At 31.9% G+C, this 26,577-nt stretch overlaps 3 protein-coding genes and 1 long non-coding RNA gene across 4 annotated transcripts; all 4 read right to left on the minus strand.

The window, feature by feature from the left end:
• Positions 1–1,601: 1,601 nt before the first annotated feature.
• On the minus strand, positions 1,602–2,939 carry LOC142632417 (UPF0481 protein At3g47200-like). The gene has a single exon (XM_075806823.1). The coding sequence runs from the start codon at positions 2,937–2,939 to the stop codon at positions 1,602–1,604; it is 1,338 nt and encodes a 445-aa protein (XP_075662938.1).
• A 5,272-nt stretch (positions 2,940–8,211) lies between these two features.
• On the minus strand, positions 8,212–8,937 carry LOC142632418 (UPF0481 protein At3g47200-like). Its single transcript, XM_075806824.1, has one exon. It carries the CDS (start codon positions 8,935–8,937, stop codon positions 8,212–8,214), a length of 726 nt encoding a protein of 241 aa, XP_075662939.1.
• Positions 8,938–13,303: 4,366 nt separating this feature from the next.
• Positions 13,304–15,723, minus strand: LOC142630953 (uncharacterized). The gene is made up of 2 exons (XR_012843473.1): positions 15,250–15,723; positions 13,304–13,598 (listed from the first exon to the last, which is right to left on the minus strand). It is a non-coding gene; the product is annotated as an uncharacterized LOC142630953 (long non-coding RNA).
• Positions 15,724–19,130: 3,407 nt separating this feature from the next.
• Positions 19,131–24,989, minus strand: LOC142633163 (UPF0481 protein At3g47200-like). Its single transcript, XM_075807437.1, has 2 exons — positions 24,942–24,989; positions 19,131–20,542 (listed from the first exon to the last, which is right to left on the minus strand). Exon 2 carries the CDS (start codon positions 20,524–20,526, stop codon positions 19,186–19,188), a length of 1,341 nt encoding a protein of 446 aa, XP_075663552.1. The 5' UTR covers positions 20,527–20,542; positions 24,942–24,989; the 3' UTR covers positions 19,131–19,185.
• Positions 24,990–26,577: the final 1,588 nt, after the last annotated feature.

Below are 26,577 nucleotides of genomic sequence, written 5' to 3' on the forward strand. Positions count from 1 at the left end.
TTGCAAACTTCCAGGCATTTTGTTCAAATTTTAGAGTGGATATAAGCTAGTACCCTACAAGAATGCAAAAACACAACAATAACAAAGAAATACATAATTTGTGTATTTTACATTATAACAAAGAAATACATAATTACATTAATAATGAGGGTAAATTGTAAATTACACTCTTAAAATTTGGAGGTTGATAGGCCAAAAATATATTAACCCCTTGTGATGAATTAACCAATTAATTAGTCAAGTTGATTAATTAATCGGATTAACATACAATATGTATGGCAGCACAAACAAATCACCAACTAAAATAAAATGCAGTGAAAAATAAAGTTGACACAGTAATTTTTTTATGAATGGGGAAAACCTCCAAGGCAAAACTCCCACCGGGTGATTTTAAGGTCACCACTCCTGATATTTCACTATTATCATAATAAGTGGTTACAAGTAAACGAATCCTAGTACCTTATACCAACCTACAGCTGAACCCTTACCCCAATACCCAATTGGACTTGTTCTATAGTGACAATCTCTCATTTTTAATGCACGGATCTCAATACGCGACTTAATCACCAACTTGAGAAAGATGTTGACTACAAAGTTCTTCAACATGATGAAGATCACGAAACTCCTTGGTCATAAAACCCAACGGCGTACAAACATTGCAGCTTCTTCAAGAGAAAGATGAGCTAGGGTAAATTCTGTCTCCGGTCACAATTTGCATGAACAAAACTTTGCTTCACACTCGCACAACTGTGCAACCTTTAACGGCCCTTAAAATAATCTTTATGTATGTTTAGGGTTGTGAGAAAAGAAAGCCTAAATATGTACTCACGGATTGGAATGAAATTAGAACTGAAAATATGATTTTTATAAATCTTGATAGATAGCTTATCTATTGAGCAGTTGTTGAGTATCAGGTTAAAGCTGCCTTTTAAATCTTGATAAATTCTATCTGTCGAGTTTTAAAATCCAGTACTTCTTTACTTGAGTTTTGGATAGATTTGCATGACTTTAACACTTGAACTTGAAACCTTGTTCCTTGAAGTATTAAACACATTCTAGATCTACCCAATTATAAGTAAAGTGTTTTTTGTCAAAGGATTAGCCAATTCTATATTGACATATGTTCCTAACATGATTCACATATGTCCTAACAGAGGTTTTTAGATTTTACACCCTGAAATTTTAGAATTTGGATTTACATTTTTATCCCCTGAAGTTTGGGAGTGTTTGGATTTTACACCCTGACGTTTCAGAATTTGGATTTTACTCCCTAAATTTTAGGGTTATGGAGTATTTGAATTTTACACCCTAAAGTTTTAGAATTTAGGAGTGTAAAATCTAAATACTTCCAAACTTTAGGGGATAAAATCCAAATTTTGAAACGCCGGGGTGTATAATCTAAGCACCCTAAACTTTAGGAAATAAAATCCAAATTCTTAAATTTCAAGGAGTAAAATCCAAATGCCTCTAAATGTTAGAGGTGTAATTTGCAATTTATACTAACAATAATAACAAAGAAATACATACTTTATGTATTTTACATAGACGAGATCAATTCCATTGAAAAGGGAACAACCATCCAAATTATATAGCCTTTGAAGCTATACTAATGGGATGTTAGAACATGTTGTTTGTATAAAAGTGAGCAATAGAAAAATACTAGCAGCCACTATTGAAGAGGTTCTCCAAGGAGTGCTAAAATATTCACTTTTTAATGTTGCCTTCCTTCTGTGCCAAGGATTCTCATAGAAACCATTCAACTCTTTACAAAGATCAAAGTAATCATCTCTCGTCCCTTTCCATATGATGTCTGTGTTAAGATTGTTAATCATAAATTTTACTGCATTGTTGTCACGTAGGTAATTAACCAAGATTTTATTATCACAAAGCAAATCCACATCTTTTCTAGTATTGATAAGTAAATCCAACAAGATAAAGTAATCTGTATGGTATGCATTTTCTATATAGCGAGTTTGCTCTAATGCCATAATATTTAGAGCAACAACTTCCGCCCGATTCTCTATTTCAAAGCTTGGGATTTTCAACACCCCTTTTTCAAATTTTATGTCAAAACAGTATTCACTTGTACCAACCTCGAACTTTACTCCTGCTTCGTGGAGCTGTGTTGCGGAGTACAAATGTTTAATCAGTTGACAGTGTCTTTTTGGTAGATTCTCAAGTGGAGGTAGTTGAAAGGTTCTAATAAGATCGGTGAAGTGTTCTATTTTCACATTGGGATGGACCTGTATGGACTGAATGTTGAAGCACTCAAAGTAGTCAAAAGAAAGCTTAAGTAAAACATCGTTGTTTGAGAGAAATGGAAATGCAAGGTGGTGTAGTTTCTCAATAACAATGAATGGAAGCTGATTTTCAAGTAATAGCAAGTCAAGCATCACAGCATCAACCCTTGGTTGCACAAAAATTGGATCATCACTTGTCCAGCTTTCTAAACTACATCTGAAGAAAAGCTGAAGAATGAAGCTTGCATCCACCAAAATCATTTTCACAAACCTATCACTGTTAAGGTTAATAGTCTTTTCATAACACCCGCGAATGCTTTCTTCCATTTCCTTTATTCTGCCTACCAAATACTCCAAGTTTATCTTACTCCGTTTCATGAAACTCCTGAAGTATCTCTCTTTATGCTCTTCCATTGCTTTCAATCTTTCATTTTTGTGGTGAAAAGGGCCAATTGAAACTACCTGAGGAGTGTAGGCTTCTTCATTCCATTTTCGGAGCGGGTGCGAAGCCTTGTAGATACGACATTGTTTTGATGATTCAATCTCCGGCCTCTCGACCATTTTCCTAATTTCAATTACCAACTCATCATTTTCTTTTTCATTTCCACCTGGAATGTTTGCTTCCTTTTGAGTATTTTGATTTTCATTATTTATTGAAGCAATTACTGGTTGAATTTCCATACTAGTTGATTCTGCCATCTCTCAAGTTGTCTTTGTCAAACCGTGAGCTGTGTCATTCCATCTCAAAACCAATTGGTGATGAGAAAAACACACTCAAATCTTTTATGACATTCGACATCACACCATGCGGACCTACTTTTAAAGTGGTTGTAGGGAGTCAAATTGTGGTCCCCCAATAATCCCTCCCTCACAATGGCACTCCCGTGACTCGAACCCATGACCTTGGCTCTAATACTATTTGTCGGACCGTGAGCTGTGTCATTCCACCTCATAACCAATTGGTGATGAGGAAGACACACTCAAATCTTTTATGACATTCAGCATCACACCACATGGGCCTGTTTTTAGAGTGGTTGTAGGGAGTCAAATTGTGATCCCTTAACAGTCTTTCTTAAATTTCCTTATGACAAACACAAAACCTACTAGCATTAGAAATGTTAGGTGATACTTGTAAAAAAATATTTTTAAATGTGGATAAACTAGCTAGGTGATTACTCATGATGCATGGACAAGACAAGCTATCATCATCTACTATCATCATCCTAGAAATCATATTGTAAAGGACTCTTGTCATTTTGAATGAGAGAGTTCAATTTTGGTTTTGGAAAAAACAATAATTAATAGGATAACAATTTAAGCACTTAAAATCATTTAATATTATTAAAAAACAAGTGTTAGCCTTCTAAAAAAAAAGAAGTGATAGAGTGATGAGTAAATTGTTCATATCGAAGACTATTCCACTTCAAAAAGAAAAAGAAGGCAATTGGTTAACTATTTATATATTTAATTTTTACTTGCCAATGTAATTTCTGTTTTTCTATTACTATATATATATATATATATATATATATATATTTGGCGCTAAAAGCATTACTATGAATTTTGCTATTGTTTATTATCTTTTTCTAGGAAGTTATTCAATTATCATGAAAATCTCTTTAAAAGGTAGGTAGTAATTTTTCAGAACTTGGTATATATTGTCAATAAAATTCTCCTTTAAATATTTTTACTTGAATTAATGATCATTTTTGGAATTGTAATAGAATTTTAATTGGTTTCAAAATTTAAATGGTCATATATATAATATAATATATTAAAGTAAAGTGGAGAAAAGTTCAATGAAGACTCTAAATTGCATTCCAATTTTATGCTAAATGTCATTTTAATTGTTCTATTATTTGATGCCAAGTATCTCTAGATTTTAAATGGACTCCAATTTTATGCAAAGTGTCTTTTCTAATCTAATTCTAATTATGTGTCAATTATATTTGCATGCAAATTCAAGTATTTACACATAAATAATATAAGAAGGCTCGATTTGAATGAATTATTTGTGTATATATATTATCCATCCATGCACATATAGATTATAAGCTAGTGATATATAAGAATCCAAATTAGTTTCTAATTGTAGTCTAATTTCACACCAAGTGTTTATTTTAATTTTATTACTTTTGGTGTCATGTGACTCATTCAAAATATCAAACCTTAAAGCTAAGGTAACCACTTCACTCACTTTTTTGGTTTTTGGAAGTTTGGAGGTTAAGGAATGCAAAAAGTAAGGGAAAATGAGAGGAGGGAGGAGGGAATTGTTATTCATTCCCCTTGTTTGGATATTTTATAAATTAAGTGGAGGAAAGGGAATATATATCTCTCCTCTTTGTTTGGATATTTAAAAACTAAATTAGGAGAGGACATGGGAGGGAATGATCATATAAATTAAGAAAATGCTAAAACCATAGTTTATAAAAATATTGTAAATGTTTTGTAGATATAAAATTACTCTATAAATTAACATAAAGATAAAATTGACAAATTAAATTTATTTAATATAATCCATACTTGCTTATTTTGAGGAACTAGATATAAATTGGCATCATAAGGGCATAATTTACAATTAATTTTTTTTTAATATAAGTTAAACCCTCCCCTCTACTCCCTATTGGGCTTTGTGGATTTTGGTTTGTGTTTGGTCCGGTTTGTGACCTGACCTAATTTGGATCGGTTTGCTGCAGGAAATTTTTTTTTGACTCATTTTGGATCCATTGTTTGGGATACATATACTATTGCTTTGGATTAGGGTTTGATGTATTGAAAACTGTATTATATGGCCACTTTTGTATTTTCTCTTCCGTAGATCCTTGCAACTCTGTGGACATAGACACATTGTCGAACCTTGTAAATATTTGTCGTGTGATTTTTCTTGGCAAAAATTTTTATCTATTTTTCGTTTCTCATTGGTTTAGGGATTAGGTTAAATTCCTAACACTACCCTCCAAAATTTTCTAATTGGGAGAATTAAAAAAGTGGGGTTGTGACCCCTCTAAATCCCCCTTCCTCCTACCTCAAACCGTGGTCCCCTTCCTCTACTCCCCTCTCCATCCAAATAAGCTTCTAGGTAAACTAAAATCACTCCATTTTCACTATTGTTAAATGTTTCCATGCATAAACATGAATTACAATCTAGTTTGTATATGATTTTAAATGCGCAGTCAATGTTATTTCGGTAAGATAACAATGAGAAAACATATAAATACATTGATAGACAAAAATACTTGAGTGAAAAATGTTATAAAAACCTATCTCGGTTATTAAAGTGTAGCTGTTGATTGAAAGCCTAAAAGAATGACCCTGTAAGTACAAATTAACTATCAATAGCTCATGCAATCTATGGTTCTCAGTTCTCATTGAGGCGAAATGAATCCCATTAGGATATATTTGTTAGGGAAAATATATAAGATGAATTAAATCAAGCAGACTAAGAGTAAAATTGAAAAGAAAGAAAAATTTATTAATGGTTGAAAGCTGAGGTGTGGAACTATACCCACTGTCTTAAGAAGTGATTTCACCCCACTAGATATAATTTATCCTTTGTGCAACATTGGCTCCGACAATTACCCCCAAGATTCAATGGCAAATTTTGGTTGTGTACTCACAAAACAAGGCTTTGGACTAGTATTAATGTCCAAAAATGTGATGGAATTTGTAATAGAGTAAGGGACACAAAAAAGAGGATTTTTGGACTGCACTTCGTATACGTGAGGAGAACATTACCTCTGTTTATACATTGCACTAATTAATTAATTTTTTTAAAAGGAAATGGTTGACAGAAAGATCAGCACATCCTTAGCATCAACAACAAACTTTGGTTGTTTGCACTCACAAAACAAGGCTTTGGACTAGTACTAATGTCCAAAAAAGTGAAGGAATTTGTAATAGTGTAATAGGCACAAAAGTGACAAAATAGAGGATATATTTTTGGACTGCTATTCGTATACGTGAAGAGAACATTACCTATCTTTAGCCATGGTGAGCGTCGACCATATTGTTCCTCTTGTTTGTCTTTTTTGTCTATTATGATTGAGGGAATCTACCTTTTAGCAGCTATCTTCCTTCATTTTCATTATTGGAAGGAGGAAATATGTTTAAGAAAAGAGAAATAAGAGGGGCCGAAATGATGGGATGTGATAGGCTAAAAATGTATTGACCCCTTGTGATGAATTAATTGATTAATTAGTTAAGTTTATTAATTAATCAAATTAACATGTAATGTACGTGACAGCACAAGCAAATCACCAACTAAAATAAAATGCAGCGAAAAATAAATTTGACAAAATGATTTGTTTTCGAATGGGGAAAACCTCCAAGGCAAAAATTCCACTATGTGATTTTAAGGTCACCACTCTCGAGAATTCACTATTATCACAACAAGCAGTTACAAGTCAAAGAATCTCAGTACCTTATACCAACCTACAGTCGAACCCTTATCCCAATACCCAATTGGACTTATTTTGTAGTGACAATCTCTCCTTTTAATGCACAATTCCCAGTTTGTGACTAACTAATCGATACGCGGAACCCAGTACGCAACTTAATCACTAACTTGAGAAGGATGTTGGCTGCAAAGTTTTTCAGTTCATCACATGATGAAAATCATGAAGTTGCTTAGTCACAAAACCCTACGGTGTACAAACACAACAGTTTCTTCAAGATGAACTAGCGCAAACTAGGTTTTCAGTTATAATTTGCTTAAACAACACTTTGCTTCACACTTGTGCAATTGTGCTCACTGTGACGGCTCTTAAAATAATCCTTATATATGTTTAAGGTTGTGAGAAAAGAAAGTCCAAACACATACTCACAAATTGGAATGAAATCAAAACTGAAAATCTTATTTTCATAATTCTCGATAAATACCATATCTGTCAAGTAGCTATCGAGTTTCGTGCTTAGACAGTTTTTTAAATCTCAATAGATATTAGCTGTCGAGTTTTAAAATGTAGTACTTCATCACTTGAATCTTGGACAGACTTGCATGGCTTTAACACTTGAACTTGAAATCTTGTTCTTTTAAGTATTAAACACATCCTAGATCTACTCAAATAAAAAGTAAAGTGCGTTTTGTAAAAGGATTAGCCAATACATGATGGCATATGTTCCTAACATGAATCACATATATCCTAACAGGATGTTTATTAAGTTTATTATCACCTACCCTACCCCTCTTACGGATTTGGTCAAAGATTGTGGATATGAGTAGAATATTTACTCTTACACACAATGAGTAAGAAGACATTAGCCAATGTAGCCGTATATTGAAGACATCAATTCAAACTTGAAACATTTCCAATAATGTAATATAAATAAAGGATTTTACTAATCAATGATGTATATTAAATTATTAATTTTTTTATAAAATAAAAATTATTAATTTTTCTTACAAACTTTTTTTCATTTTTTTATAAATTTTTTTCTAAAATAAATGACTAAAGGCATATATTAAACAGACTCATGCATAATTAAATAAAGGATGATGTTAATGCCAACGGTGCCCTTAAGACAATTGTTAATAAATTATTCTTAAAAAGTTTTGACATCACTTTTTAAAAATGTAATATACAAATGAATAGCCATCATGTAAATATACATGGTTGTTGTAACAACTATAGATTTACATAATTTTATCTTAATTGATGTGGGTAATTTTAGACTTTAAAGTGTAAATTTAACACATTTTTTTCTATTATATCCATACCAATATGAATTCTCTAAAGGTGCAGTAAAATTTGTTGGAATGAAAAATTGGAGAGAGAGAGAGTTCTCAAAAGGAAAAAAAAAAAAAAAAAAAGTGTATATATGTGTGTGTGTGTATAAAGTTTTTGTGTATGAACACAAATTACAATCTAGTTTGTATAAAACTTTAGACTCCAAATAATAAGAAATTTTCATATCATCATTTTACTTAAAAATCAATACATTTTATCATATCTAATAATATCACATTAGTCTTTTACTTAAAATTTAAAATACAGGAGTCCGCAAAGTATTTTAAAGAAAGCTCAACTAAACCATAGCGGTTAAAGAGACGGCTCAGACGGGGATCTGACATGCACAGAGATTGAAATGTAAGTTGGAGTAGTTCCTCAATAACAAAGAATGGAAGTTGATTTTCAAGTAATAACAAGTCAAGCTTTATAGCTTCAGCCCTTGGTTTTATAAACATAGGATCATCCCTTGTTTCTCCTGGAGTCTTTCTAATGAGAAGCTCAAGAATGAAGCTGGCATCCACCAATATCATTTTCACAAACCTGTCACTGGAAAGGTCAATAATTTCCTCATAACACCCGCGAATTCTTTTCTCCATTTTCCTTATATTGTCTAATAAATACTTCAACTCTATCTTACTCCGTTTCATGAAACTCCTGAAGTATCTCTCTTTATGCTCTTCCATGACTTTCAATCTTTTGTTTTTGTGGTGAAATGGGCCAATTGAAAATACTTGAGGAGTGTAGGCTTCTTCCTTCCATTTTCGAAGGTGGCGTGGAACCTTGTGGATACGACAACTTTTTGTTGATTCAATATCGGGCAATTTCAACATTTGTCTAATTTCGATAACCAACACGTCATTTTTATCTTCAGTTCCACCTGAAGTGCTTGCTTCCTTTTGAGTATTTTGATCTTCATTAGTTGTTGGATCATTTGTTAGTTCAATTTGCCAACTAGCTGATTCTTTCATATCTCAAGTTGTCTTCCTTAAATTTCCTTAGGACAAACCCGAGACCCACTAGCATTAGAAATATTAGGGGATACTTGTAAAAAAAATATTTAAAAAATGTGGATAAACGAGCTAGGTGATTACTCATGATGCACAGACAAGCTATCATCGTCTACCATCATCATCCTAGAAATCAGTTTGTAAATGACTTTAGTCATTTTGAATGAGAGAGTTCGATTATGGTTTTGGCTAAAAACAAATATTAATAGGATAAACAATTTAAGCACTCACAATCATTTAATATAACTAAAAATCATTTGTTAAGTGTATAAATTTTTCGTATTGAAGATTGTATTCCATTTCAATAAGAAAAAGAAGGTAGTTGGTTAAACCATCTATACATTTAATTTTTAAAAGGTTTTTGAAAAGATGAAGAAATTAAAGTACATATGTGTGGGGGGTAAAACTGTTTAAATGCACATTTGGGCCTTGGGCCTGGTTTGTTGGTATAAATTTGTTCAATCAGAGTCTTTGAGGCCCACAGGCCAGTTCACACTACAAGGGGCAGAGGAATTGTCCGAGGAGGAGTATCTCCTCGGACGGACCCAGTAAAGGCCAGGGGACGTGCTAAAGGATTCAGAGACAGAATTCTTGAAGATCTGTTGGGTAAAGGCGTGATTCAAGCACTCGTTAGAAGGAGGAACGTATGAGAAATATTTGAGGAAAAAAGCCGCTATCACCGCATTAAAGGCCTTGCATCTACCTCCCTGGCCGCATTAATGGAGAAATGACCTCTGAAGAGTAATATTCAGCCTTCCAGCTATTATTTGAAGACTTTAAGAAGGTGGTGGATGGGACAAGTATCTAGGAGAAAAATCCATGCTACACGTGGAAGAGACAGAAGAGAAGAAGAGGGATATAAGAGGACAGGAGAGGTATAAAGAGGGGGACGGAAAAAAAACTTAAAGACCAATTGTAATCTTTTGCTTAGAGAAAGAAAGGCAATACAAGTGGTCCTCGGCTTACGTCCGAGGAGAGTTTTTTGCTATATTCATCTATTATTTGCATAGATTGCGGCATTCTAGCCTGTTCATCAACTCTCCAATATCCCTAACCTAGATTTCAAACTCATACTCTACAAATTTCATTGCATAAGACTCTTTGGGCCTGGGTCCATCTAGTGATTGGACCGGGTACAAATTGTGCACTTACAATATGTTTTTTATAAAAATAATTGTCTCCTTAAATATTATTTTAAACATTTAAAAAAACCAAAATAGTGAAATAAAATAAAAATTAAACACACGCAAGTATAGAAATGTTAAAATTCAAAATTTGCAAGAATGCTGAGGATACAATGGATTTAGTCAATTTTGCAACAGCATCTTTGAATCAGTCCTTGAGAAACCATAGGACCATATCTTCATCATCTCACAGGATTGGAAAGCAACTTTGAGGTGTGTTTTCCCTTTTATTTTTCCTTTGATCTTCTTTGGTTTAGACTTCAATTATAAAATCTAATTACGGGTTGACTTAATTTTGTCTTTAAAATATATATATATATATATATATATATATATATATATATATATTGAAGACGAAGAACAATCATAATCTAAATTGAATCCAAATTAATTTTTAATTGTTTAATTTTGTACTATATGTCAAATTAAATTTTCTTAATTTTGGTGTCAAATAACCCCTTCATAATACTAGCACAAAAGCCGAAATGACTATATCACTTACCTAGGTAAGACCACCATATCATCACAATTGATGAATGTTTTTGTGCATAAGTACGAGTTATAATTTAAAATATAAAAGTGGAAGTAGAGAAAAAAAAAAATCAACAAAGACTCCAAATTAGATGCCCAACTGGGAATAATTTATTTAATTTTTTTGATAAAAATACAGTAGATAAAAGATAAAATATATTTAAAATGAATATGCAACTCACATGTAACTCGCAAATAATAGAAAAAATAAATTGGCTTATAAGTACATCTCATATAGGCACTAATAGGGGAGTTAAAAAAGAGGGGTTGGGACGTAGGATACCCCTCCAAACCTCTACTCCTCTAGATAAAACCACATCTTTATTAGTGTTGCCAAACGTTATGTGCATAAACACAAAGTACAATCTAATTTGTATATAATTTTAAATGTCATAAACAATGTTATTTCGGTAAGATAATAATGAGAAAATAAATAAATAGATTGATAGACAAAGGAACTTGAGTAGGAAATGTTAAAAAAGCCTACCTCAATTATTAATGTGCAGCAGCTGAAAGAACGACACTTTAAAAGTTCAATACATAACTATAACAGTTCATGTAATCTATTTTTCTAAGTTCTCACTTCTTACAGTAACCAAGTGAAACCCAGAAGGGTATATATAGAAAAGACAACTATATCTCATAAATACTATGTTACTATTTTTCAGTGGCATTACGCCATATAGTTTTCTAATCCGGGAAAATGACTTGTTTGGATTCCACGGTTTTTGTTTGATTTTTATTATTATTATTATTATTATTATTAAGTACTAGATTTTTCAACTTCTGCTTTTTATTTTGTTTTTTAAAATTGGTATCACAACTAAAACTTATTTTTGGGAGTCAATGGTAATAACACAAAGAAGAATCAGCATCTAAGAAGGATTTGCTAATCCAAAATCTCTATCTAGATTGGGAAAAACTGCAACATATGGCCACTTTGGTATTATCTATTCCTTAAATCCTAGCAACTATGTGGACACAGACACATTGTTGGACCTTGTAAATATGTTGTGATTTTTCTTGGCACATATCTGTATCTATTTTTCGTTTCTCATAGGTTTAGGGATTAGGTTAAATTCCTAACACTACCCTCCAAAATTTTCTAATTGGGAGAACCAAAAAAGTGGCGTTGTGACCCCTCTAAATCCCCCTTCCTCCCACCTCAAAAGACATTCAAATGAGGTTATGATCAAACCTAACCCTGGTCCCTCTCCTCTACTCCTCTCTCCATCCAAATAAGCTTTTGGATAAACTAAAATCACTTCATTTTCACTATTGTTAAATAATTTCATGCAAAAACATGAATTACAATCTAATTTGTATATAATTTTAAATGCGGAGTCAATGTTATTTCGGTAAGATGACAATGAGAAAATAAATAAATACATTGATAGTCAAAAATACTTGAGTGAAAAATGTTATGAAAACCTACCTCGGTTATTGAACTGTAGCTGCTGATTGAAAGCCTAAAAGAACGACCCTGTAAGTACAAACTATCAACAACTCATGCAATCTATGGTCTCAGTTCTCACTGAGGCAAAATGAATCCCATAGGATATGTTTGTTAAGGAAAATATATAAGATGAATTAAATCAAGCACACCAAGAGTAAAATTGAAAAGAAAGAAAAATTTATTAATGGTTGAAAGCCATGGCGTGGAATTTTACCCAGTCTTAAGAAGCGATTTGACCCCACTAGATATAATTTATCATTTGTGCAAAGTTGACCGCGGCGATTACCTCAAAGTTGAACCGGAATTGTTCTTGGGGGAATGATACGTTGTTGAAGTCACAGTATTATGTTGTATTGTAGATTGAATTCTGGTTTTTTGCTTGTTAGAAATTAGTGCAACACTTTGATAACTATAGATATGCATCTAATTTATTATCCATTACATTCACTTTTTCTATGGTTATTGTGGTCCTTATATTCGTCATAAATTTGTAATTGAACTTTTGTTGTGCTACTATATAATTATAGTGTTAGAGAAACTGGTTATATTGTGTTGAATCTACTTTTAAAAAAAATATGCTCATTGCAATGAGCTTGTCAAGATATTTCCCTGTGGTTTAATCTGCATTAAGCACTTTATTCTTTTAACACATGGCTTGAGTCTCAAAAACAAGCTAATAATGTATGTATTTTTGAGAATGAGGGGAAAAGAAGCTTTTTTCCCTTGTAAATAAGATTTACACGTAAAACCCCTGTAAATAAGATTTACAAGGAGCATGCGGATGCTACTAGGCAAAATGGCCAATGGAAAGAGGTCGTGATTTTAGGTTTATAGAGATCACTTCTACAAGTTAAGAGGTTGTGATTATTACGTTTACAGAGATCACATCTATGAGTTTTGGCCTTTAATGTGTACATTATAAGTCAAAATGATGCTTTCTTCTTGTATATCAATCTCTTGACATTGCATGGGAAATTATCTATTCATGCAAAATTCTAGCACATGTACAATGGCATTAGAATTTGTACTTTCTTTTGTGAGAATTTTTTGTTCTCATTGTGCATTAATCTCCTCTTTTAATAGTAGAGCCACCAAATTCACTTGTCACTTGTTGCAAACAACATAATTTCATTGTAAATTTTATCCACAACCAAATGAACAAAACCTTAAATAAAAAAAATAAGGCTTTATAGCCTCTAACTAATTTAGCTTCACAATATGAATATGTGATTTCAACGTTTCAAGAAAGCCAAAATAGCCACATCTTGATTATGATACCAACCAAAATAGATATGAGTCATGTTCTTTATATCTAAAATTTCACGAACAGTTTCTCAAAAAAAAATTCATGAACAAAGCCAACTTTGCGGTAGTAGGTTGAGTAAGCTTTGCTTCTATGTCATCCTATGGTGTTGAAAAACAAATCACGTAGGCTTGGCTTCTATGTCATCCTGCAGTGTTGAAAAATAAATTTCAATTAGTACGGTAACCATAGAATTTTTTTCTTTTTTGGTTACAATCATTAAAGTCAATAATTTGAGCTTGCTAGTCAAATATCTACCACAGGTCCACAACTGTAAAGAACATTATTTTTTTTTAATTATATGAATCATTGATAAATTCATTACCATAGAAAAAATCACCAAATTTTGAAAGATAATTTTGAACCAAGAACCCAAAATATTTTGGGCATGAACTAAAAAACATATAAATATATGTGATTTATTATCTACAATTTGGGCTAACTTATAAAGTATGATTAGTAACAATTCAAGACAGCAAAAAAATTCATCACAAGTTCATCTGTAAAGAGGCCAAACATATTGTCCTACCAGAATAATACATTGCTGCATAGTGCATGGTAAATCCAAATTTATGAAATAATATGCACTTCAGAAAAAACTAGGACAAAAAAGAAAAATGTCATAAGGATTTTTAGAATACCTCATGACTAAGCAACAGAATTTCTAGTTAATGTCAAATAAAAAAAAAAATCCTGAAATTGCTCAAGGGGTACCAATAAGGCGGTAACAAAATACTCAGGCAACAAAAACAATAAAGAAGCAAGGCAAAAACAAAAATCAAAGCAAAGGGGAAAAAACAAGAAGAAGATTGATACACATTACTTTACCCTTTATAGATCCAGATTTTTAGAATGGTACTCACTTGCTGCATTTTTTTTACACTAATATAAGCACACTCATGAAACACAAATTTCAACCACACTCAACAACTCGTGTGCACCATGACATGTTTTTACACAATAAAACACATAAATAGAAACCCATTTTGAAATCAACCCAAATCTAAAAACGCCCATCCAACCACCATTCATTGGTTTCAAATCCAAATAAAAGCTATAACCATAATACATATTTACACCAAGGACACACACAAGTTCACCATCAAATAGAAACTCAATGACAGCATATTCAGCCATACCCAAAGCACAGTAATGAGCTGTGATGGTTTTCAGTTGAGTTGTGGAAATACTACAAGTTATAAAAAAAAAAACATGTAACCAAAGTGACTACAAATTAAATCCAGCAAGACTAAGATTAATGAACCAATTTCATTATAGAAATTATAAGTAACAAACTTCATTGTTATTGATCTGCATCTGTAGCAGTTTCTGGGGTTGCCAGGATAATTGAAAATCTCAAAAAGTAAATTTTGTATAATTACGGATTTGATCATTTGTGCTACCCATTTAGTTTCTTCTATATCTAAGGAGTAAGGAGTGACACTCAATATGGATCATTCAACACAATAAAATCATCTGTTTAATAACACGTCTACAAGAAGACTTTAAAGTCAATATTGTGTAATTACCTCCAAATGGAAACATATGCTGTCAAAAATTTTCTATGAAAGCCTTTCAGTGTATTGAACATTCATGTTTTGGTCAAATAGCTCAAGTCAATTCATAAGCTAAAAACCAAAAACATTAAAAAAATAAATAAATAGATAGAATCAAATTCAGCAGGAATAAATCAATCAACAAAATTGGGACACCATTATTTACTTTCCTTCCTTTCCTAGCAACCAAACAGAGTTTATAAAAAAAAAATTAATAAAACAAAAAAGAGATAAAGGGAAAACCTATCGGACTAGTCAGCCTCTTCCTTTCTCTCTGCTGCCATGGCTCATCACAACCACCACTCACCACCACCTCCGACCCCAAAATATCAACTTCTCTCTACACCCGATTCTCTCCAAACCCCAACCCTTGCTCTCGCTCTCTCTCTCATCTGGGTCTAAAAAGTGCTCTACGAGGCGTGTGAGTGTTTGGGGATTTGGTATCAGATGGAGAGTTGCTATTTTTTCTTTGTTTTTGCTGATGGATCTGAGTTGGGTATACTAGTAACGGTGATGACTGCTGATGGGTCTGAGTTGGGTATGCTGGTAACGATGATGACGGGGTTGAGGAGTTGAGGGAGACGCACAGATAAGCGGAAGCACAGTCGGTTTGAGAGAATGTAGCTTTATGGAGAGAAAGAGAAACCCGGTTGAGAAGTGGGAGAGAGAGTTCTACTGAAATTCAAATTGGGCCAGCTGAAATGAAAAGAAAAGGTTGGGGACACGGATTGCCAGGCTGGAATAAAACGTGTCAAATTATTGCCCTTTGGATTATACGGACGGCTGAGATTTGTGCTATTGCACCCGTGCAATACCGGGGTGCAATACCCTAAGTATTGCACGGGATCTCAATCCGTGTACTAACAAAACAAGGCTTTGAAGTTTGAACTAGTACTAATGCCTGAAAAAGTGAAGGAATTTGTAATAAAGTAAGAGAAAAAATAGAGGATTTTTGGACTGGTCTCCGTACACGTGAAGAAAACATTACCTCTGTTTATATATTGCACTAAATAAAGAAAATTTTAACGGAAACGGTTGACAGAAAGACCAGTACATCCTTAGCATCAGCCATGGTGAGCGTCGCTTTATTGTCTTTTAGGATTGAGGGAATCTGCCTTAGCAGCTGTCTTCCTTCATTTTCATTATTGGAAGAAGGAATATGTTTAAGAAAGCGAGATAAGAGGGGCCAAAATGATGGGATGCTTATTAAGTTTATTATCACCTACCCTACCCGTCTTACAGATTTGATCAAAGATTGTGGATAAGTGTATAATTTTTTGCTCTTACACACAATGAGTATGAAGACACCAGCCAATGTAGCCATCATCAATTCAAACTTGAAACATTTCCAACAATGTAATATTAATAAAGGATTTTACTAATAATGTTTTTTTTTTTAAATAGAACAAATTATTAATTTTTCTTACAATTTCTTCATTTTTTATAAGACTTTTTCTAAAATAAATGATTAATAGCATATATTAATCGGATTCATGCATAATTAAATAAAGGATGATGTTAACGCCAATTGTATCCTTACAAAAATTATTAATAAAATTATTTTTAAAAAGTTTTGACATTAATTGTACGAGAATGAAAAATATAAAAAGTCATCAGAAAAATTAATTACTTTTTTTACATAAAAAGTTTTTAAAAGTAGTTACTTATTTCTAAGTTCAAAATCATAATTTCTAAATTATGTTAAAAAATAAAATATATGTAAAATTGAGCAACATTTTGCATGTAGTAAACACAATCTCATACCATAATACGACATCTTTATTTCTCCAGTGGCATTACTGTCATATCTGAAGTACTAAACCAGGAAGGTGCAACAACTAGTAGTCTTTAATAGGGCTGTGCACGGGTCAAGTCGGTTTGGGCTTGGGACTAATCCGTACATGACCAGATAGGATCGGGTCATTGAAAAATTGACTTGCACTCACTCGAAGTACGGGTTAGATCCACCGAGTCGGGTCATCGGTTGGGGCAGGTCAAATTAAACGGTTAGGCAAGTTTGGACCAAATTTGTATATTTTCACAGATTTAATTTTTTTGGGCTTTTCTGGCCAATAGTAATGGGCTTTTTAAATTGTGGCATATCATATTGGGACTCTTTTACATCATTTCTTTTAAAATGGGCCAGTACCCTTTAAAATAGGCCTTCCAGGTCTGCTTGAACATAATCAGTCCAAATCTATACTTCCCAGAGCCCACATATCGACACTTGGGAACAAAAAAAATACAAAGGAAAACCCGGACACAATAGCAAACAAATAATACCACACAAAATACCATTTTTTTACCAGATGCTAAACATCAATAGCATGTAAAACCTGGGCGTTAATCAAACAAAAAGAAAATGCACAAAGTCCCATTTTTTTATCACTTGTTAATCATTCACACAATACAACAAATATTTTCCACATTGCCTAAGCCTAAAGGTTTGGGCATTGGGCACTACCTCAAAATTGCCTCAAGAAAACTCAAGCATATAAAAGTCAATCTAAAGTTTGGATTCTAAACGCATTAAACTTGCCAACCATTCCACATATCAAGTAATGTTCCAAAACCACACAGCAGCAAGCATTGCTACAAATACTAAAGCATCTTCATAATTCCATACAAATATGTATATATATATATATATATATATATATATATGTAGAGAGAGAGAGAGAGAGAGAGAGAGAGAGAGTAAGCCATAGAGGCAGCAAAGAAGGCAGTTACTGCACAAGTCAGTTTGGCAGTAAACAACCAAAGCAGTAGGCAATATTCCCAGCAGTATATATAATTAGTTACAATTATGAAATACTATAAGTATTTCCCAAAAATAGCTTTCCAAATGCAATAAAGAACTTTGTTTGACAAGGGATCCATATTTATCATTGATCTTGTGTTAGTTATCGTGTAGTACATTATAAAAATTTTCAATGTATAATATTGTATCTAAGGTAGGGAAAACAAAACAATATAAGATCACCACATTCACTAATAATTCATGAAATTTTATATAAACGTTTTATTTAAAAGGAATGAAAAATCAACAACAACAGGTCAAAGTGACAACAAAAACAATGACAAAATTGACACACGTAATTATTAGTGGGATATGTGTGATTTTGCATTTTCTTTTTCTTTTCTTTTTCCAGCAAAAACCTGATACTTCTTTAATCATTTTTCTTAAGTTCGCTCAATTAATATAATTTCTTATCTGTCAAATAAGAGATTTGATATTTGAGTTATGTCTATAGACTTTATACTAAAAATTAATTGATATCTTAAATTGATGACATAAGAGCAATTATTCTGAAGCAGACACATTAAAATTATATCATATTTATCAAAACAAATTTACTTAATCTAAAACTGAACAATATTATAAGAAGGTATTAAATAGAAAAACAGAGTTAAAGATCCATTAAATCTGATGAATATTTCTTTTGTTAATTTTAGGCCTTGCCTTTTTATTTTTCAGTTTGGTAGGTTGAAATCTGAAGGGAACTCGTTTGATACTTGAAATCTGATGAAAATTTCTTTTCTTTTTTTTTTCTTTTTCTTTTTTACAGACCAACAGTCCTAAGAGCCTATAGTCAGCCCAAAGCACACGGTTCAATACCCATGAAAATTAAATACCACTTCTTACTAATTCAGGCCCATTAAATTAACTACAAATTGTATCAATACATATAAAACCCAAAATTTAGCCCAATAGCCCATTCACAAAATAAAGCCTTCAAATTATCAAAGCCTTATGGTATGGTCAAAACAATTCCCAGGATTGAATTAGCTCAGATTTGGGTCATGGAACTAATTGGGCTAACACAAATTTTTTTGTCTATTTTATGAGCAGCCCAAAAGGGAAGACATGGGCCCAGCCCGTGAGGCCTAGCTCAAAGCTACAGACACGATCTTGGTCATGATAACCTGTATACAAGTAAAGTAATATTATATCAAACTTAGGATTTTTTTCAACACGTCAAACGAAGTATTTATTGATGGTTGACTTTCAAACTTATTGGCATACATTAACCATTCATAATAACAAAGAAAGAAAATACATAATTTGTGTATTTTACCGAGGCAAGATCAATTCTATTGACCATAGTAAAAAAACAGGAAAAAAATTTTATGGATATAATATCGAACAGGGAGCTATCATTTAAATTATACAGCCTTTCAACTTGAACCTTTTACTTGCATGATAGAACATACTGTTTGTATCAAAGTGAGCACCGTAATTACACCAAGGGTAACGACTGTAGAAGTGGCTTGCGAAGGAGTGCTAAAATATTCACTTTTTAATAGTGCCATCCGTCTTCGCCAAGGTCGTTGGTCATAGAAAATTTTCAATTTTTCACCGACATCAACGTAATCACGTCTCATATTTATCAATAAGATTCCTTTGTTAAGATTCTTAATCATAAGTTCTGCTGCATAGCTGTTGTCGAGGTGATTAAACAAGATATTTTTATCACAAAGCAAATCTACATCTTTTCTAGTCTTGATAAGTAAATCCATAAAGATAAAGTAATCAGTAAAGTATCCCTCTTCTATATAGCGAGTTTGCTCTAATGCAATAATGTTTCGACAAACAACTTCCACCCGATCGTTTAATACCAATCTTGGGATTTCCAACACTCCTTTTTTAACTTTGATGTCAAAACCCGATTCACTTGCAATAACCTTGAACTTTACTCCTACCTCATGGAGCTGTGTTGCAGTGTACAAACGGTTAATCATTCCATAGCCTCTTTCTGGTTGCTTCTCTGGTGGAGGTATCAGAAAGGTTCTAAGAAGATCGGTGAAGTGTTCTATTTTCACATTGGGATGGGCGTTTATGAACTGAATGTTGAATTCACGAAAGTATATAAAAGAAAGCTTAAGTAAACCATGGTCGTTTGAGGGAGAGGGATATGCAAGGTTGTATAGTTGCTGAATAACAAAGAATGGAAGCTGATTTTCAAGTAATACCAAGTCCAGCATCACAGCAACAGCCCTTGGTTCCTTAATCAAAGGATTATTTTCCGACCAATGTCTGAAGAAAAGCTCAATAATGAAGCTGGCATCCACCAATACCATTTTCACAAACGTATCACTATCCAGGTCAATAGTCTCTGCATAACACCCGCGAATGCTTTCTTCCATTTCCTTTATTATGTTTACTAAATACTCCAACTCTATCTTACTCCGTTCCCTGAAACCCTTAAAGAATCTCTCCTTATGCTTTTCCATGGCTTTCAATCTCTCGTTTTTGTGGTGGAGGGGGCCAATTGAAATAACTTGAGGAGTGTAGGCTTCTTCATTCAATTTTCGAAGGTAGTGCGGAACCTTGTAGATACGACATTGAGCCGATGATCGAATCTCCGGCCTTTCGAACATTTCTCTAATTTCAATTACCAACTCATCATTTTTTTTTTCATTTCCACCTGGAATGTCTGCTTCCTTTTGAATATTTTGATCTTCACTATTTATTGAAGCAGTTGCGGGTTGAATTTGCATACTCGCTGATTCTTCCATCTCTAAAGTTGTTTTCCTTAAATTTCCGTATGACAAACACAAAACTCACTAGCATTAGAAATGTTAGGTGAGACTTGTAAAAAAAATATTTAAAAAATGTGGATAAACTAGCTAGCTAGGTGATTACTGTAATCATGATGCATGGACAAGCTATGATCTTCCACCACCATCTTCCTAGAAATCCGATGGTAAAACCTCTAGTCACTTTGAATGAGTGAGTTCGATTTTGGTTTTGGAAATAACAATAATTAATAGGATAAAAAACTTAAGCACTTAAAATCATTTAATATTATATATAAAAAAAATAACAATTTGTTAAAACAATTTGGTAAAATCTCAAAAATTACCAATAGTAAAGCTAAAAAAATTTAAGTCTAATTAACTAATTTGACTCAAAACAAACAACCTAACCCTTTAAAAAAATTTTAAACAAAATAATTTTGCTCTTACCTAACCGTAGACGCACTCATCAAAGAAAACACCAAGTTTCCTCATCATAAATGATTGTACACGAAAACATCATTTTAGTCCATACATTTTGGAGTCTTAGTCAATTCGATTCCTACATTTGGTAACAGCCAATATGGTCTATGATATTTTTCATTTACAATCAATTTAGTCTCTATTATTAACTCATTAACAGAAAAAGTCTATGTGGCAAACGGTGTGCACTGTTAGCATACTTGAAGCCTACGTGGCTACTAGAATAATAGTAAAAAAAATTGTATTAGCATTTAAAAATGACAAATCGGCATCTAAAATTAAGTAATTTATCAATTTCAAAAAAAAAAAAATTGAAAACCAAAAAAGCACGAATCCAGACGAAGATTTCGAAAGTTTCTTACACGTTCTGAGAAACCAAACCATGAATACTAACAATCAAATAAACAAAAAGAGAAAATCAACGTCCAACAAACTCCGTCGCCAACAATTCGATCCCTAGCGCATCATGAATCGTTGAACATACTGAAATATAATCAAATTCAAAATCATTTAAGTAATCAATGAAACGGGGTGAAGAAATAAATTGTAGATTAATGGATCTTGATTATGTGCTTCTGGTGAACAAATTTATATGCTACATCCATCGAATCAAATCATTGAGATTGAGATTCGCAACGTTTTTGATGCCTTGAATGGAAAAATAAAGTTAATCTACCACCCCTACAAGTTTCACCTTCTCTCTCTACCAATCCTATTCAATATTCATACCTCTCTCTCTCTCTCTCATATATAAAATATTTTTTTTTTTTTGTAACACATATATAAAATATTTGAATCTCACACACATACACAGAAAAACACAATACTAATAACTTAAAGAAGAAACTCAAAAAAAAAAAAGAAGGAAAAAAAAAAAGAGAATAATAAGAAGATCCAAATGCACAAGCACAACTATTTACAACATCTTGTATCAAGCAGATAAAAAAAGCGTTGATCTATAAACAAAATCATTCTTGTTTCCTTTACCTTCTCTTCCTTTATCTAACACCACTTAAATCAAGTTCTCTAGTTTTAGAACTTACCCACGTAACGAAACCCAAAAAACTAATTTATAAACCCCAAAATTTTTAATTTTATACCCAGTATTCTTGGGGTTTCTTTCTTTTTCCCATAATTTTGAGGTCTGTTTTCTCTTTCGTTTATCTAATTGTTGGTATTCACTGTTTGGTTTCCCAAAAAGTGTGAGGAACTTTTGAAATCTTCTTCTGAGTACATGTTTCCCAAATCTGAGTTCGTGTCTTTTTTTTTTTTTGTTGGAGATTGATAAATTAATTAATTTTAGATACTGACCTGTTATTTTTAATTACCAATTAAATTTTTTTTTTAGTAGCCAAATAAACTTTAAGTGTGACGACAGTGCACATCATTTGCCACATAGACTTTTCCATTAGTGAGTTAATAATAGGGATCAAATTAATTGCAAGCTAAAAATATCAAGGAACAAATTAATTATTACCAAAATGTAGAGACCAAATTGACTATAACTCTAAAATTTTAAAATCAAAATGATGTTTTTGTCTTGTATTGTAATGTATTAAAACAAAAAAAAAAGGTTTGTATCTTTGAGATGGTTAATTTATTAATTCTAGATTTTTTTTTTTGAAATTTTATAATGATTTTTTATTTGTCTAAACTTTCACCTCCTAATTCCAAGGGGTGGCTTTGTCTTTGAACCCACGTGATGACATGATAGCTAGAGACCCTACATGCTAGGAATGGCAATGGGGCGGGACGGGGCCGAAGGATGGGATCTTCGCCCCCGCTCCGTATAGATTTTTCTTGCCCCATTCCCATCCCGCCCCGCATGACGGGGAAAATTTCTTACCCCATCCCCGCCCCTTAAGGCCCCACGAAGCCCTGTCTTACACCGTAAAACTTTATTTTTTGTTAATTTTCTCTATAACTATTACCATTTTTTCAAATAAAATGATATATTTCAATATTAAAAATATACTTGAAATTATAAATAAATTTATCCTATCAAATCAAACTAATTTTTAGCAAAAAATAAATAATATTATCTAAATATTTAACAAGACAATGTCACAACAAAAATCTCATAGTATGACACAAAAATCTCATATTATGTTAATGATGAAAAGTAAGTTGAGAAAGACATGAATCATGAATGAAAAGACAAAAAAAAGAGTTAAAATTGCTACTTTATTTCCAATCTCATAGTATGACACAAAAATCTCATATTATGTTAATGATGAAAAGTAAGTTGAGAAAGACATTAATCATGAATGAAAAGACAAAAAAAAGAGTTAAAATTGCTACTTTATTTCCAATTTTGCTTGAGAGAAAAGAGAGGTAGAACCACGTTAGGTAGAATAAAATAAGCAGATGATATTTTTGTTTAAATAGTAGGATTTTAGAGTATAAAAAAAATTACAACTTAATCCTTGGTGGGGCGGGGATGGGATGGGGCGGGGCGGGGCGGGGTGGGTCTAAAAAGTGTAAACTCATCTCCGCCCCGCCCCGTGGTGCGGGTCTAAAATCTCGCCCCATCCCCACCCCATCACCTTTGTGGGGCGGGAAAACCACACGGGGCGAAGCGAGGAGGGGCAGGGAAAAATTGCCATCCCTACTACATGCTACAAACTTTATCAATTTATTGACTATTGTTAGTTTTTAAGAAATTTTATTAAAAAAAAAAAAAAAAGTGTAAACGTGTCACGTTTGTCAATATGTTGTGTTCAAATTTCATAATTAGAGGAAGGGATAATAAATAGGTTACCATAACCAGCAAGATTGAAGTTGCACACACACTGTCCACCACAAGAAACTATTGCAAAGAAAGCTTAAACGGAAAAAGATCAAGATGAAGAATACTATGATGAGCAATGAGAAAAAAAAAAAAAAAAAAAGAGATTTAATTTTCTTCAAGAATTAAGAGAGAGAGAGAGAGAGTGTTTTTGTTTTTTGTGTTTTGTTCATAGAAATAAACGTTAGATTTTAATAATGAATTTTTCTTCCATTAATTTCTATTTTAGCATAATTCAGGAGATGAATTAATGAATTTGTCTACAATTAATCTATATTTTAATTTTTTAGGAGTATTTTGACCTTCTTTAGTCATCTAAGTTGTGGGATATGGAGCCTTTTTAATACACAATGCACTCTATTACCCAATAAAAGAATCTTTATTTATTTTTTATTTTTTTGAGAAAATGCGTAAAACAACCTTCATTAAAATATATTATATTAGCTGAGAGAGAGGGGCATGTTTTATTTGGAGGATTTAGTCTTTAGGTGATTGTTTAAGTTGTTTATAATACTTTATATGTTTGACCCAGCCCCGCTGTTAATTAATATAAATAAATATATTTTTTCTGACATAAATTTGATTTAGAAATATTAAGTAATTAAAAGAACTTTAATAGTTATATTGATAAAATCTTCATTGAATCTTAAACATTTTTCTCAAAACAAAGAAAAAGCAAACTCTCATCTCTTTTTATTTTTTATTAAATTTTGTATTTCTAAATTTAGATGGAACTTCATTGGATTGAATAAAAAAACTTTTAAAATTATATGATATTCATACTTTAATTGATGTTTACAAAATTTAGTTTATGTAGAATTTGTCTCTAATTATTATATTTCACCTGTTAAACATTTGGGTTTTTTTTTTTTTTTTTTTTTGAATAGGTTAGAATGTGGCATGCTTTTTTTTTTTTGCTAAACAAAATGTGGCATGCTTGTGTCAATTCAATGCAACATACTTATTAAAAAATTAAAAAATGAGTTGTATGAATGTGAACCCAACCTTTTTATTAAGTGTTGGATCAACACACGTAGATCACATAAATTTGAGAGATTTTGACACTATTGTTAAATGAGTAGGATTTAAATTGACTTATGTAATCGAATATCCTTATGTTAGTAAGATATATGAACATAGGTACCTGTGAATATAAATGGTCACCCTTTGAACTTGCTAAGTTTACTTCGAAAATTCTGTCACGGACTTTTTCTAACAAAAACGAGTGTCCATTGATATTAGAACTTTTATTTAAAAATTAAAAAAAGAGAAGAAAGAGAGAGCTCCTACCTAAAGAGGATTGATATAATCAAGCTCTTCTTTTCTGTCACAACTTTCCTTATGATTATCTAAGGCAAACTATTTAAATTTATAGATGTACCTGGTAGGCCGATACAATGGTTTAGTAGTTGAGAAGTACAAGCAAGGAATATAATATATCAAGGAATTGAAGGCCGATACAATGGTTTAGTAGTTGAGAAGTACAAGCAAGTAATATAATAGATCAAGGAATTGAAGGTAGGGATATTTAACCATCCAAAGTAGGGATGAATAAGGGAGAAATGAAGCAAGGAAACTATATAATAAAGGAAAAAAATTAATCTTTTTATTATTATGCTTTTGGTTTTTAAAGTGTTTTTGTGAAGTTTTCGCATCACTAATAGCATTCGCATCAACTTGTGTAATATTTTTTTGTATATTTTAGCATAAAAATGTACTTTTTTATTTTGCATAATTAGTTTTCAAAATACCACACATCAAATTACTTATATTACACTACATTTCATTAAAATATCAAATTTTCTTAATTTTTTAAATTGTTTTTCTTTTTTCACAAATAACAACCATCATCAACTATCTTTCTTTAACCTTGCAATATGTAAAGAAAAATAAATGATTATATTCAAAAAAAATAGAGTCAATGTAAATATACATTATTACTATAGATACCATCTATTTTTACACAACTTTATATGACCTGAACTGAGTGAATTTTGGATTTAGTTGGCTAAATGTTGTACTTTTTTTGGTTATGCAACCTCTAATACGAGTGCTCTAAAATTATCTAAGACAAATTATTCAAATTTATAGATGTACCCGATAGGCCGATACCATGGTTAAATACAGGGGGAAAACTAAGCCAAGGCATCCCCCCCCCCCTTCCAAGAAAAAATTTCTAGTTCCACCCTTGGTTAAATAGTTGGACACAAGCAAGGAATATAATATATCAACAAATCTAAGGTAGGGATATTTAACCCTCCAAGGTAGGAATATAATAAGGGAGAAATAAAACAAAGAATCTGTATGATAAAGGAAAAAAAATGTATTTTTTTTATTATTATTGTGTTTTTGGTTTTTAAAGTGTTTCTGTGAAGTGTACATTCGAGTCCTCATTAGCTCGCGTATAAGTTTTGTCTATTTTAGTATAAAAACTTACTCTTCTATTTTACATATTCACTTTTCAAAACACTTTACATCAGCTTATTTATTTTATACTATATTTTATTAAAATGTCAATTTTTCTTGATTTTTTAATTGTTTATATTTCTTCACATGTAACAACATCATCCACTATCTTCATTTATCCTTGAGATATGTATAGAAAGAATAAAAATTTAAATGCAAAATGAATAGTGCCAGTATAAATTTAAATGATTATTGTATTAATCATGTATTTTTTTTTTCAAAACTTTGCTTAACCTGGAATGGGCAAATTTTGAATTTAATCGGCTAAAATGTAATTTATTATTATTATTATTATTATTATTATTATTATTATT

The sequence above is a fragment of the Castanea sativa genome, chromosome 4, assembly GCF_040712315.1.
Source record: "Castanea sativa cultivar Marrone di Chiusa Pesio chromosome 4, ASM4071231v1".
In the NCBI taxonomy this organism is placed as follows: domain Eukaryota; kingdom Viridiplantae; phylum Streptophyta; class Magnoliopsida; order Fagales; family Fagaceae; genus Castanea; species Castanea sativa.

What these genes read in the sequence shown, in the direction of transcription:
- LOC142632417 (XM_075806823.1), bottom strand. Translation starts at nt 2,939, where the DNA reads ATGGCAGAATCAACTAGTATGGAAATTCAACCAGTAATTGCTTCAATA.
- LOC142632418 (XM_075806824.1), bottom strand. Translation starts at nt 8,937, where the DNA reads ATGAAAGAATCAGCTAGTTGGCAAATTGAACTAACAAATGATCCAACA.
- LOC142633163 (XM_075807437.1), bottom strand. Translation starts at nt 20,526, where the DNA reads ATGGAAGAATCAGCGAGTATGCAAATTCAACCCGCAACTGCTTCAATA.